The 13,942-nt window shown below is 42.2% G+C and overlaps 1 protein-coding gene across 1 annotated transcript in view; it reads right to left on the bottom strand.

Moving 5' to 3' along the window:
* GALNT12 (polypeptide N-acetylgalactosaminyltransferase 12) overlaps nucleotides 1-13,804 on the bottom strand; it is a 47,039-nt gene extending 33,235 nt beyond the window's left edge. The window contains exons 1-3 of the mRNA XM_082755111.1: nucleotides 13,324-13,804; nucleotides 1,136-1,305; nucleotides 234-423 (exon numbers count right to left, since the gene is read on the bottom strand). Of these exons, the coding sequence (XP_082611237.1) occupies nucleotides 234-423; nucleotides 1,136-1,305; nucleotides 13,324-13,700 (737 nt within the window). The 5' untranslated portion in view covers nucleotides 13,701-13,804. The remainder of the gene's footprint in view (nucleotides 1-233; nucleotides 424-1,135; nucleotides 1,306-13,323) is intronic.
* Nucleotides 13,805-13,942: the final 138 nt, after the last annotated feature.

Below are 13,942 nucleotides of genomic sequence, written 5' to 3'. Positions count from 1 at the left end.
CAAGAAAAATAAATAAATAAATAAATAAATAGTCTACCTCCTCATCTTTCAGACTTCTATTTTCTATTCCTCTGCCAGGAGAAAAATACTTGCATTGCCTCGGGGACCAGACTGTGGTAACCTTTGGAAAAGGTCTACGAAGAGTGATTTTTCCCCTGCAGAGCGCAGGAATGTGCCAAACCGACTCTTTTCCTTCTGCCTCAGGACAAAGTTGGGACAGAGCATAACTCTACCTTTCCAGAAGTGGTTCCAGCCAGCCCTCATGGCACTCACAGTGGCAGTCCAGGAAGGTCAGGATGTCCCCTTTGGCTATAGAAGCCCCCAGCAGTCGGGCTCGAACCAGCCCTTCTCTCTTGTTTGCACGGATCAGACGCACCTTGCGTAAACCAGCTACGTAGTTTTCCAAACGCTCCTTTAAATGCTCTGCAACAAAAGAAAGAAAAGAATATAGTTCTTTACTTATTCATTTATGGCACGCTACAGGATACCTTTTTTCCAGGAGCATATAACTTACAGTAGTACTTTGATGATGCTTGGAGTTAGAGCTCTGATTCTGCTATCCTGTCTATGTAAGGAAAGGGTAAAGATGGACAAAAATCAGTTACTTTTAGGAAACAGAATGCTTCATATTTGCCTCTGCTATTCATTTCCAAAATGTTACATGTATCTCAAATGTGAAGGTTTTATCATGTAGCAGTTTTGTTCTTAACACAATTTACGTGTGATAGAAAATGTCAGCATTGTCTTGTGTCCTATAAGTAAAGAGAACGTCTGTTCGTATGTGAATTATTACTATAAATGACACCATCACAACCTCGGAGCACACAAAACATGCTCAAATTATCAAAGGTGAAACACACTGACCAGACTGCAGTTACACGTATATGCAGGCACTCACACTATAGCAAAGCAAACATGCTGCCCCACTCAAAACTAAATTTCATCCAGAACTTGAGATTTTCACTGCCATGCAAGAGACAAAATGTTTTCCAGTTAGATTCCCATGTTGTACAGTTTCATGGTGTGTTACCAAAGAGCAGATCTTTTCCTCCCATGGACTGGCTGACAAAACAAAACAAACAAAAACAAACAAACAAACAAAAAATCCAACATTATTTAGAATTATTCTTCCTACCTTTGTCACTGTAATCATCCACAAGGATAACTTCTTCTAACAGTATATCTGGAGATGTCTCAAGAACACTATGAACAGTCCGCAGAAGTGTTGACCAAGCCTCATTATAGAAAGCTATCACAACTGATGTTTTCGGCAGGCTATAGTAGTCGTACTTCTTCTCTTTGCATCTGTAAGCAAGGGGACTACATTTAGTCAAAGTGCAAAAGAATTTGTTAATTTTCAGAAAAGTATTCTCAAATTAAGAGTCCATATGCTACTTACCAACTGTAAAAAGGACTATCTAAAGGATCTTAAAAGAACCGTGTGTGTATGGAGTAGTCATGCAAACACTTTTAGAAAGCTGGTCTTCCAGAAGTCCTATTTCTACAGTAATATTATGATTAAAATTCTGCAGTGCCAGAAAAATGTAAACAGAAAAATAATAGGAGGGCTAGTGTATGTACAGTGGCTGCCTTTGCACAAAATTACTACAAGTATAGGAGCGAGCAATGGTTAAAATACGCCTCACAGATTACAGAAAGAAAAAAAAAGGAGAAATAAAAAAATGAAGTGGGGTAAAAAAAAAAATAAAATTACTGTATACTTGTATTTTGGAAAATAAAACAAGTGCTAGACGGTAAAAATATAACTGTGAAGAAACAGCAATATATAAAGAGGAAAAAAAAGCAGTAACAGAACTAAGAAGTATGTACACTAAAGCATAATTCGGGAAGACCACAGAGCTGCCAAGATATAATAGTGAAATCCACAAAAACACATAATTTTAAAAATGCATGGTTTTGGCTCCATGGAGAGCCAGCAGGTTTGCAAACCTTTGAATTAAGCTCCAGAATGTATTTCCTATAAAAATATATATGAACTTCTCTAAACGAACATAAGGATGCCAAGAAACTTCCAGATGAGCCAAACGTATAAATTAAAGATTTCCCTCGTCTGAAAGAATTTTAAAATAATGTCAGTACTTATCACCACTCTTCCCCATTTCTTCAAGCACTCTCTGTATTGGTAAGTTTGCTACCCACCAAAATAAATGGTTTTGAGATTTGAGAGGCATTCTGTGCTTCCTGCTTAATGCCTGGAAGACACCAGGGTTTGTTGGGAGCACAGGGACACACTTCAGGTTCTGTAAATTGCTAAGGACCAGAAGGTACTGCAGCACGCAAGATGCCTCTCCCACCAAGACCAGAAATCCTCTAAAACCCACACAACTTAGGGCTGAATGGGTAAACCAAAGCAGAACCAGAAAAAAAAAAAAAAAAAAAAAAAAAAAAACCACGAAACAGAAGCAAATATGGCAGCAACAAACAGTAGTCCCCCCTCAAAACGCACAGACAACGACATGGAAACTGCTTACCTAGAGCACACTGAGACTGCATTTACTGCTATGCAATGCTGCTGTGCTAGCAATAAAGAGACTTCTTATAGTTTTGTTTAAAGACTAGGCAATATTTGGTAATATCCGTGGTATAACAAATGAAACAAAGTTTGTATCTGAGAAAACACTTCTAAAATTAAAATTTTTAGGAGTGGAAAAGAAAATAAAAGTACATAGAGTACTTCTGTAATAAATACCTGAAAATGAGGAAGCAATGAGGAGAAATGATACTTGGGCAGAGTAGGAAGAGAGACATGTGCTTCTCAAACATGACAGGAATGCTATGTAACACCATTCATTTTATATGATATGTATACACGTATCCACTCACACGTAGACACACACACACACTTCCACAGTGAAGTACAAAAGTACTTGTTCCTCCAGGCTGTAATCTTTGCTAAGACACTGCATACAAAGATCTACCTCACACCAGTAGCTGGTGACAGAAATAATTTACTTCGCCAAATGTTCATGTATTAACACATGAAAAAGGAGTAACATTTTAATTAACTTTTTTCTCTAAGAACATCACAGAAAACCAACCATATGAATCCAATTTTAGAAATACATATTTACTTTAGCCTATTGAAAAGCAATTATGTTCATTACTGCCAGGAAAAAATCTTGTTATATATCACAATCACTTCTAACAGGTAATTTCAGTTCATTTCTTGATGGAAACAGGATCGTTACCTACCCATTTTAGAAAACTTAAGGAAAGAGAAAATAAATAGGAGAAAACCTCCAGGAAAGCTTTCTCTGGAAAATGTCTCAAGAAGATTCATGGAATAATAAAGTTGCATTCCCTTATTTAAAAAGGGAAAGGAAATCCAAAAGGTTTAAAGAAGCTTATAAACCTAATTATAGATTAAAGACTTCAATGGATTTGCCTGAAAATTACATGCTGGAGACAGGAAACATAATTTGGCAGAGAATATGGCAGTCCCCAGACTGCTCCTGATTCATCGTGTGTTTCTGCCTCCTCCATCGAGCATTACCAAGGCTGTAGAGAAAAGCCTCTTACAGGACAGACCAGAGCCCATGTTTCTTAGGTTTATGAAGTCAAGGAAGAGGCTGAAATGGGGAAAAAAAAAAAAAAAATCAACTTGTCAAGCACAGTAACCTATTATTGGTATGGCAAGGAGGAGAGCTGGCTCCCTTGGGCTGCTCTCGGCGCTCAGTCCCCTGCAGCCAGCTCCCACCTAGCAGAAAAACCTCAGTCTCCCGACATACCAAAACACCCAGCACACTACCAAAAGCTCAGTTTCTTAGTGCATTGCATTTATTTGGGGGGGGGGGGGGGGAAACAATCAGCATGCATGTACCAACTAACAATTTGAAAACTTTCAATTAAAAAAAAAAAAGTTATTTAGCTTCTATGCAAGTTTACATGTTTACCTCAGAAGTTATTTCCAAGACACATATCCATTCCTAGATTACTGCTAAACTGCTGCCTGTCTCAAATATTGTCACTAAAATGCAGTATATTTTCCTTTATCGTTCTGTATTGAAGGAAATTTCAAATAGTTTTTCTCAGTCTTATAATGCCATTGTAGACATCACAAACCTAAAGCACTTAAACCCTTGAAAAACAATGATGCAAGAAAATCATGAAAAAGAATGTTTTTCTGAAATACCAATGTTTAGAAGTGTCATTGCTTAACAATTAAGGAGGATATTGACATTAAACATCAACACTTAAAGAAAAACAAGCTTTGAAAAAAACACTACAGATATGAAACCTGACTTCAAGGCTAGCGGTCTCTATTTCCCAGAGTCTACTTACAACAATGATCTTCACATCACATCTTCTGCATCCACCCTTGCAAACTTCCAGATGCGTTTCTATTCCCGATGTGTCACTCAAGTATCCAAGCCCCTACTTTCTAGGTGAATCACTTCACTCCTACTTTGGGTTACGGAGAACAACAAACGCGTATCAGTTACAGTATGTCATTAAAATGACAGGGAGGATATAAACTGGTGACAGTAGTCCAAAAATATGTTTGTGCAGATAGAGAATGTGTATTTATACTGCCTATATGTCAAGTTGCTTTCCGCTCCTAAGGCACAATTCAGTGCCACCCCCAGACACCCAACATTGTCCTCGCCTAGGCCAAGGGCCTACAGTCAGACAGCATTACCTGCACCTCACAGCAGCCATCTAAAAGCCAGGAGCCATCCTTGAGCTGGTTGTCTGGGCTCTGCATGCCCATAAAGACAAAGCCAGACGGTGATATCTCTCATACTCCTGGAATACTTATCCAGGATGGACAAACAAGCCTTGATAGGCCCACACCACTCCTTTGGCAACAGAGGTTCAGTACAGCATCTACTCAAACATTTACCTTCATCAAATGAAAACGCATCACCATACAGCAGTCTTGTGGGGTTTTCATTTTATTTCTTTACACTGCCTTTGCAAATTCCATTCTAACTGAGGCTGCCAGGCTGACAAGCGTAATAATTTAACTCTGGAACCCACTATACTACAAAACGTTGTTAGCAAGCATTGCAATTAGGTTATCTATTAGAAACTAAGGAGACATCAGTCAGGAGATGCCTAAACAAAATTAAATGGGCTGTTTTGGGGAGTTTTTGTGTCAATTAGCGTAATCACTCAATTTATTTCATTTTAAAGAGCTGTTTCACTCAGAGATGCGTATCTATATGCCGGGAGAGAGAGCATGGACGTGTGTAGACTGGGCACACTGCCACGAGTTTGTGAAGAATGGCTGCTGACATACTTCTCTGCAAGACTTCCACCACAGCTCTAACAGCAACGTGGCAGGAGAAAATACATTTTTAATACCCAAATTTTATGTTCTACCTGCCCAGCTACTTGTATTTTAAGAACAAAAAATACGAAACTGAGTTTTCAGAGATCTGTTAAGGACACAATCTGCTCACAAATAATTTAGTATTTTGTAAAGATATACCTCTCTTTTAGAAGTAACAGCCTTTAACATTTTAATGAAAAAAGTCTGTAGTGAAAATCAATAGGTTCCAGCTATTCTTAGCAATCTACCACAATACAACTGTTCAAGACTGCTGCGATTTTTTTTTTTAATTTTCAATATAAACATCCAAAACCATATGCAAGCTCAAGATTCTCATGAAGTTCAAAAGAGTACGTGCCATACGTGCCATTGCCATATCTGATTTAACATGATTTATGCAATCATGGTACGTGACATGCCACATATGCGTCGTCACAGTGTCACCCAGCCAGCAGAGCTAGACATTTCTTTGGGCTGGGTTTGACCCAGTAGGTCAGGGACCGGGCTTGTGAGGGCAGGCAGTGGCACACCAGTTTAACACACAAGTGCCTTTTCTCTTCCTAATTTGAACCCATCTGAATCCAATTTCACCTTCTCCACCCTGTAAACCACAGAGGTACCAATGTGAGGGACTGCCAAGAGAAAACACCTCCTTGTCCCACTCTCCCAAAGCTGTGCCTTCCCTTAGCCAGCCATGTGCATCCCAAGCTCAGAAGCATGACAGCGTTTTCAGCCTTGCTTTCTGAGCCAACCTGCAGTTACCAAGGCTGTACTACCTGCTCCAGGATGAATTGGTGTTTGAAAAGGCCTTCCTCGCTCCTCACTGTGAGAAAACAATCTATGCATAATTCCCAGTGTTTGAGTTAAAAGCCACACAGCCCTATTGCATCAAAACCCAAACCAAGGTATGTAAGTGCAACATTTTCAATGCAGTTAAAGGATATGATAAATAAAGTTGTTCTTATCTCCTCCAAACACCACCCAACTTTTCATTCTTATATATTTTCTCAGCTGAGAGTACCATGAAATAAGCATCAATTCTGCTTAAAAATTAAAAGCCTTAAAGCCTTATCTGAGCAAGGAATGCAAAGACTGCACCTGATTTTGCACACCTCCACACTGCACAGTGCTCAGATATTGCAGAAAAAGGTGTTGATGTTTACAGAAGGTGTGCCTTGCTCTGCTTAGTAAATCAGATTGGTGGCAAGCTCCTGATTAACTGCCAGGATGGCCAAGTTATCAGGGCCAAGGCGTCAGCAGGGCAAGTTGGAGAGATGCCGGCTGTACCTTTTGCCACTCACTCCCCTCTGCCTCAGCAGGAAGCCACAGTCCGGATCCATGCTATTAAACATGCATCTGGGGGAATAAATTATGATAGGAAAGATTCCCTCCCCAGGGCAGAATGGTCTACAAGACTGTAATGTGATCAAGTCTTTGAAAAGTGAGGCTAGCTAGATTATGGAGCAGTTTTCCAAATTATTTTAAAGTCTTATTTCACCAGTGGCAATAAGGTCTTGAAAAGGTAAGACTTCCAAACATCGATTTGGGATTTCAGGTCATAAAGGGCTGCTATAAAAACACCATAAGATGCAAGGAAGAAAGCTAGTAAGTCTTCTGGTATAGAAGTAAATATTAGTGAAGAATTTTGAAGAAAAATACAAACCTCTTTAAAACAGATTTAAGATGTATTAAGAAAAAAAAAATCATCTATAAATCCATATCCTAATATTCACCTTTTTTTTTTTTTTTTTAATCTATAGATCCTCCTAATTCTGTAATGTTATAAAAAGACTATAGGTGTTCCTACCTAGCCCAGCTTCTGGAAAGCATTTCTGCACATGTCCATCGGGAAACAATGTTTGTTTGTTTTTTTAATTTATTTTGCAGATGTAAAGCAGTGTTGCCATTTGCTCAAATGGCTATCCACATTTGCAGTCTTCTTTCAAATCAGTGAGGCACTTAACATTTTGTACCAAACTATATGCTTTCCTACACCTACATTCAAAAATTTACTTTCAAGTGAGTAATTTGACTCAGGACAAGAAAAAAATTTTGCAAAGTAATACGGTAACTGAAAGTTATTGCAACCATCAGTAACAGCAGGGTGCAGATGCACCTGGTCCTTAGAGACACCGGTGTATAGTGAAAGCACTGTTCGGGGAAAAAAAAAAAAACAAACAAAAAAACACTTTGTGCTTTACTGTCACTGATCTGGGAACTATGTCACATTAAAATGAAACCAACTGAAACCAAACAGTCATCTAGAGGTCAGGGGAAGCTGAGGATCTCTGCAAAAAAACATAAATAAAAGTGACCACAAAATAACACTGTGAGCTCTGCTTGAAGATGCTGGAGGGTGAACATTGAACCCGAGCATAATGACAAAGAAAAGCAACACATTTTTTATGGAAGCTAGAAAGCAGCATCTCAAAAATAGTAAGATATCCCAAAGTACCAAAGCGCATGTGGAAGCACTGTTGTATTTGTACTGCTACAAAGTACAAGCCTGGTTATTTAAAAAAAGAAAATAATGCTGCAGATGTATTACTCCTCTACTTAACTGCAGGAGGAAGGAATGAGGAGGCCCAGTTACACTCTGAGTTGTGGGTCTAAAGCATATTTATGCAAGTGAACAACCCTGCAAACTAATAAAGTAATGACTACAAGGTATCATGATTAATGAAGTTGCTCATAACCAATCATCCCTTCCAGAAAAGCTCAGAAAAACAAAAACAAGCGAATTAAAAACCTAAACCACAGTGTTGTGAAGATACTGAAAGTGTATACAACTGCAAGTGTTTTACGCAAAACGTTTGCTCTTGAGTAGGGAAGTGTGGTCTGGTTTGGACTCTGCTCAGCTGTAAAGCATGGGCATAGCCAATAAACCCACAGTCAAGTTCAAACTTCTGCAGATAAGCACAGCACTTATGGTGAAAGTGGACTCCTTGGCAGAAGTCACTACTGTTTTTTACCTGCTATCTGAAAACGAAATGAGGAGCTCACGGTGAAGCCTGGGCGCTGGAGAGGAAACCCCCGGCTGCAGCACCATTTCCTGCAGCACGGCAGCAGGTGAAACTCCCGGCAGGAGCCACCCGCCCATCAAAACGAGGTGCTGTCATTCTTAGTGTGGAGCAAAACCAGTCTCGAAGGTTGCTCAGGGAATTTGCTAGTGAGATAATGCCAGATGAGCAGACTATGTAGTTTGGTTTTTCTAATCCAGCAAACAAAACACAACACGGGACCAAGAGGAGCGGTAAGTGACTCGCACTCAAATCCGGGAATAGGTGGAAAAAGCAGTTTTGAAAGTCAGGAAAATCTTAGCAGAAGTCTGCTGCTCTGAACTCAAGGACAACACCCCACAAAAGAAATACTACTACAGGCATAAATAATGATGGTGATAGAGGAACTAAGCTCTGTGTGTATTTAAGCACATATACATTTAAAGACATATCTACATATATTTAAGCAAGCCCTCTCTCCAAACCACAGAAAATTATCTAGAATTAAAGAACGAACCTCTAAGACTTTCTACAGCTGTTAATGATTAAGCAGACCAGATTCAGTGTTTGGAGGGGGGGGGGTTCTGTGGTGACCCGATATCACTTGCCAGGTAAGAGAAAACAGAAAAGACTTGCAACTCCGTTTGCTTGCCAGCATGAGTGAAATGAGGCCCAAAGGGCTGATTCGGGCTTCCACCATGAAAAAGACAGCATGAAATGCCGAGTATGTGAAAAATACTGAGTCAGCATGAAAGCACCTCTCCCTGCCTTGCTCCTCCTATAACTAGAGAGAGCCAAAAGGAGGCTGGTGTGATGTTACGGAAACCATCCCTGAATAAATGGGCAACGCACACCTATTGTGAAGAATATACCTTCCCTCCACACACACCCCAGAAAAAGAGGTAGAACCCCTAAAATCAGGAAAAACACTTGGGCATAGTCCTTAGCTGAAAAGACCCCAAGCAGAAAGACTGGAGATGTCTTTCTCACACATGGTACAAGACTGTCCAAGAGACCCTGGGGCTGTGCAGTCCCACAGACCTTATGACCAGCTCGTCAGGAGAGGATGGGGCTGTGCTGCTGGGGAAGGGATGCTGAGCAGCACTAACACCCAAAATGCACATACCTGAGCCTCTCATGCAGCACTGACAGGGCATCAGCCCCAGCAGGGCCCTCAGAAAGTCAGTGGTTGACAGGATGCTTGCTTGTTGTTGCTCACACGTGTATAAACAGAAGAAACGAAGGACAGATTTTGGGAAGAAAATCTGGTACTTCTAGATGATGTGACGATCGGGAAAAAAATTCATGGTGGCCCTGAAAGAGGTACCTGGAGAGGCTGCTGGGTACCCATCCTTCAAGACTTTCTGAATTTGATCAGTCAAGGAAAGCCTGCAGCAATAACACTGAAGTTGCCCTGCTTTGAGGATGCTGGACCAGAAACCCCTGAGATTTAATCCAACCTCACTTACTCTGTGATCCTGTGACATATTTCACTCCCAGCCTTTCACAAACTGTATCATTTGGTAATTTCCTGGTAAAACATACATTCTTATCCATATTTTATACAGAGTATTTTTATGGTTTGATTTTTTTTATGTATATAATACATACATGTATATGCACAGAGTTCTAGCCACAAATAAGACCAAAAAGTTTCTGTGTGAGGAAACATAGTATTATCAGAGGCTGACTTCAAGTTACGACAGTTAAAGGAAGCAGCAACCATCTAAAAGAAACTATAGAAGTTGTCAAATACTCTAGATCTGTAAATCTAGAGAAACACCAGTTCTCAGAATAACACATTATGATGGTCAGTGAGAACAACAAGTAACAAAGATCTTCTGAACATTTACATCTCCAAGAATATTAGTAGGAAAAATATATAATGTTGATCAAACTTTGTAATACAGTGCATAACATCTGTGCAGAATTTGTAGTAAAACTACATTATTTTGGGGGCTAAACTCAGACCGTCATCCTTCTCTTCCTGCCCATTATAGCCAGACAATAGCAGACACCTTCACACCTACCTTTTATTAGTGAATAATTATTGCTACATTTCTGGTCTGACAGCAAGTCCAGGATGTACAATATAGATCAAGTGGAAAAAAACTGTGTCACTAGCTTCCCATAAAGCAGCGCTTTATATCCATAATTTTGCAGATCAGGTTTAAAGGTTTGCTAGTTCAGATATTCTCAGTCTTATTAGCAAAATTCTAGTTGGTATCACCCAGAGAGTAGGTCACTAATGAACGTGGGAGGACATTAAGGTTAAAAGGAGCATTCAGGTAGTGGGGACGTTGCCAATCCTTATTTCCCTTTCTTTTCATCTTCCTATTTTCCTTCGATCTGAATTTCCAGACTCACTCTAAACAGATAAGAATATATTGAAACAGACCAAAAGCATGTAGCCCAGAACGTCTCCAAGCACAATATCTGTTAATATCTAATGAATCCTTGATTTCAATTTCATAGTGGATGGACTATCTTATACTTTACAGCAAACAGATTCTTGGAGCAAGGAGGTGGCTTGATTTGCTTCACCCACTTCATGCACCAACCTAGCACTGCAGTAGCTCAGCAAGAGGCACCCCTCAGTAGCTTGTCTTCCAGGCTGAAGAGCTGCACATTAGTCATTTCATTAGAGGAGCCTTCCCATAAGCTGAACAGCACTGGGTCCTGCAAGATTTCTGTGGAACTTTACCAGCAATCTTCTTCACTACAAAAAAAAAAATTAGGCGACTGCTTCCCAGTTTTTATCCAGTTATGTATAATTAAGGAATTTCCACCTTATTTCACACCTGTTTAAGGAACTCATCAAAAGGCTCCAAAAATGCCAACACACTGTGCCTTCTTATCCACATAATTCTATTGTTTTTCGAAGAACTCCAATAGGTTTGAGACATGTCATGCCTGACAAAAACCAGGCCAACTCCTTCTCAGTAGGCCACACCTATCTACGTGCAACTGATTCTATTCCTTACCGCAGTTTCTAAACAACAAGCTTGGAAGAGGTCCAAGTTTTACCAGTACACAGCTCTCTTCCTGTCCTCCAGAGCACCACTAAAAAGTGGTCTATCTGTCACTTTCCTGTCATTAGGTACCAGAATAGTATCATTGATCACATCTAAAAATGTACCTTTTGCATCATTTTTAGGAACAGATGAAGTCTACCATTACTTCATATTTCATGCCATCAGCCTCTCCCAACGCCCCAATGTGCATTAAAGATCATGAAATGCTGAACTGAACTGGCTGGTCCAGCATTACCAACCTGAAAATAAAAAAGTAAACCAGGTATTTCCTAGACTTGACATATCCATATAGCCTCTAATGTTACATTGAAGTATAATGATTTTTTGGTTGGTACAGGCTTGTAGATACCTTTTTTAGTACCTTTTTTTTTTTTTTTTTTTTTTTTTGACTTAGATCTCTTACACAGTCTTCACTCTTAAGAAAGGGGAAACATTTTTTTTTTTTTTTTTTTTACATTTGCTGTGTGAGTTGGATACATGTTCTGTGACATTTCTGCCATAATTTATTTAACTGTGCAGAAAGGCATGAAGAACTTCCCTGTACCAGCAGATACTAAAGAAGTACAATACAGCCCTATCTTCAGATGACAATTATCTCTGAGATTACATCACTGACGCTTTGCAATCCTTTAGTTTAGATAGATTTTGTCATTTCAACATTGAAGTATTAAAACCAAAATGGATGCGTTATTGTAGCACGATTTATCCGTCTACTTACACTGCTTTCACTTCAGGAATCTCCCCCCTTTATTTACAATGTCCCCTGCTCAACAACTGTGATCTTCCATTTCCTCCAACATCCTGTCTGAGAGAAATGGCAGGAGTCCAAAGCAATTTGTTACAATGATTTAAATTTTTCCTGTAGGAACGCAACTAAAGTGGTCCTTTCTAGCTTATAATCATAAGACTGCTTCTAAAGGGAGGGTAAAAACCTAACTAAGAAAAACAAGCCTACCACCAGGCTTACGTTTATGATAAAAATGCCTTGCATTCGCACTGTGATTTTTTAAGAGCTACCATAAGATTCATGTCTTAGATTGAGCACTTGTAGCTAGAATTGGGTGAGCTACCAGCCAGGACACACTGACACGAAGAGAAGGTATGGTGGAGGCAAAGCCCTGCTCCTTCCACAGCTCCTTGCAACCACACAAGCCCGCTGCAAGGAAATAAACTGGCAGAAGCCAAGAGGAAAGGACTTGGAGGGGCTGGTAGCAACCATGGCTTTGTCCTCTTTGGCTGAAAGCACATACAACTGGTCAATATGTAGTTTTAGACCATTTTTCTTCCCAGCTGGCTGCCCCCGATGGTGCACCAGCAAACCAACGAACAGAGTACCTCCAAACCACTGAGCAGAGTGTTTGCATCGGGCCAGAACTGACCACATAGCCCAACTTGCTGTGCAGCACCAGCTTCACGACCACACCAAAGCGTTGTCTGCCAACTAGGACCATTGAATAGTATCTAACTCTTATTTTTAAAGCTCTGATACCATTATCTCTGGTGAATTGTCCCAACAATTGACCATTGAGGAACACGGAAAGTACCAGTTCAGAAGAGCATTATGCATCTTGGGGCATTTCTACAGGACACAACAGCATATGAATCCTGCTAAGTCTGCATCTGAGCCTGCTTGGTGATCAAACAGCCAGCTCCATCCTGCACGGCATCAGCGCCTGGAGTGCTGTGCAAGGCATAATTCTGGGAAGTACGATGTTTGCAGGGCTGGGAGGGGTTGGAAAAAAGCGTGCTGGCTGCGGTGACCTGCCCATGGGACAGCAACAGAAGAAGCACTGCGCTCTGGGGCTGGCACCAGGCTGCTGGGGCTAGCGGGGGGACTTGGCTTCTCCGAGTCACACCCGCACCTGCACCGGGCGCCTTTTTACGCCGAGCAGAAGGAAAAGCATCGACGGCTTCAAGCCCACGAGTGAAAGCTGCGGTTTTAAAGCAGTTTAGACGGGAGGGAAGAGCCACGAGGTACCCCCCGGGTACTCACAGCGGGTGCCAGCGCTCGGGCAGGCGGCGGTGCAGCGAGATGCGGTCGCTCAGGTAGATGTTGATCTGGTGCCGCCGGATGCTCTCCTCCTGCCGCCGCTTCTCGGCCGGGCTCAGCTCCAGCCGCACCGCCCGGCCCAGCTCGCCCAGCGCCCCCGGCTCCGGCCCGGGCTTGGCGTACACGGGCTTCCGCAGCGAGGCTTCGTCGGCGGGCGGCGGCGGGGGCGAGGGGTCGCCGCGGCGGGGCTGGGGGGGAGCACGGCGCCAGGCGAGGAAGCCGAGGGCAGCCAGCAGCCCCAGCGCCAGCAGCGCGCCCCCGCCGCGGGACCCCCGGCCCCGCTTGCCCCGGCACACGCCGCGGCCGAGGCGGCCGGCCATGCCGAGCGGGCTTGCGGCGGGAGGAGCCGCCTCTCCCGGACACGGAGGCGGACACGGGCACGCCTCGCCCCGGGGGAGCTCGGCAATAACTTCTCGCCAACCTGCACCGGCCACGCAGCGCAGCCGGCGCCTGTTTTCCCCCCCCACACCCCTCGGCTTCGCCAGGAAACCCGCCCGGCTCCTCTGCCGCGGCTCCTCCCTCCTGCCCGCCCCGCCGCCGGCACAGCCCGCGGGGCACGGCT

This window comes from Aythya marila, assembly GCF_965140915.1.
Source record: "Aythya marila genome assembly, chromosome: 2".
In the NCBI taxonomy this organism is placed as follows: domain Eukaryota; kingdom Metazoa; phylum Chordata; class Aves; order Anseriformes; family Anatidae; genus Aythya; species Aythya marila.
Note: the sequence above shows the minus strand (reverse complement) of the source record. Positions and strands in the feature narration are given on the sequence as shown.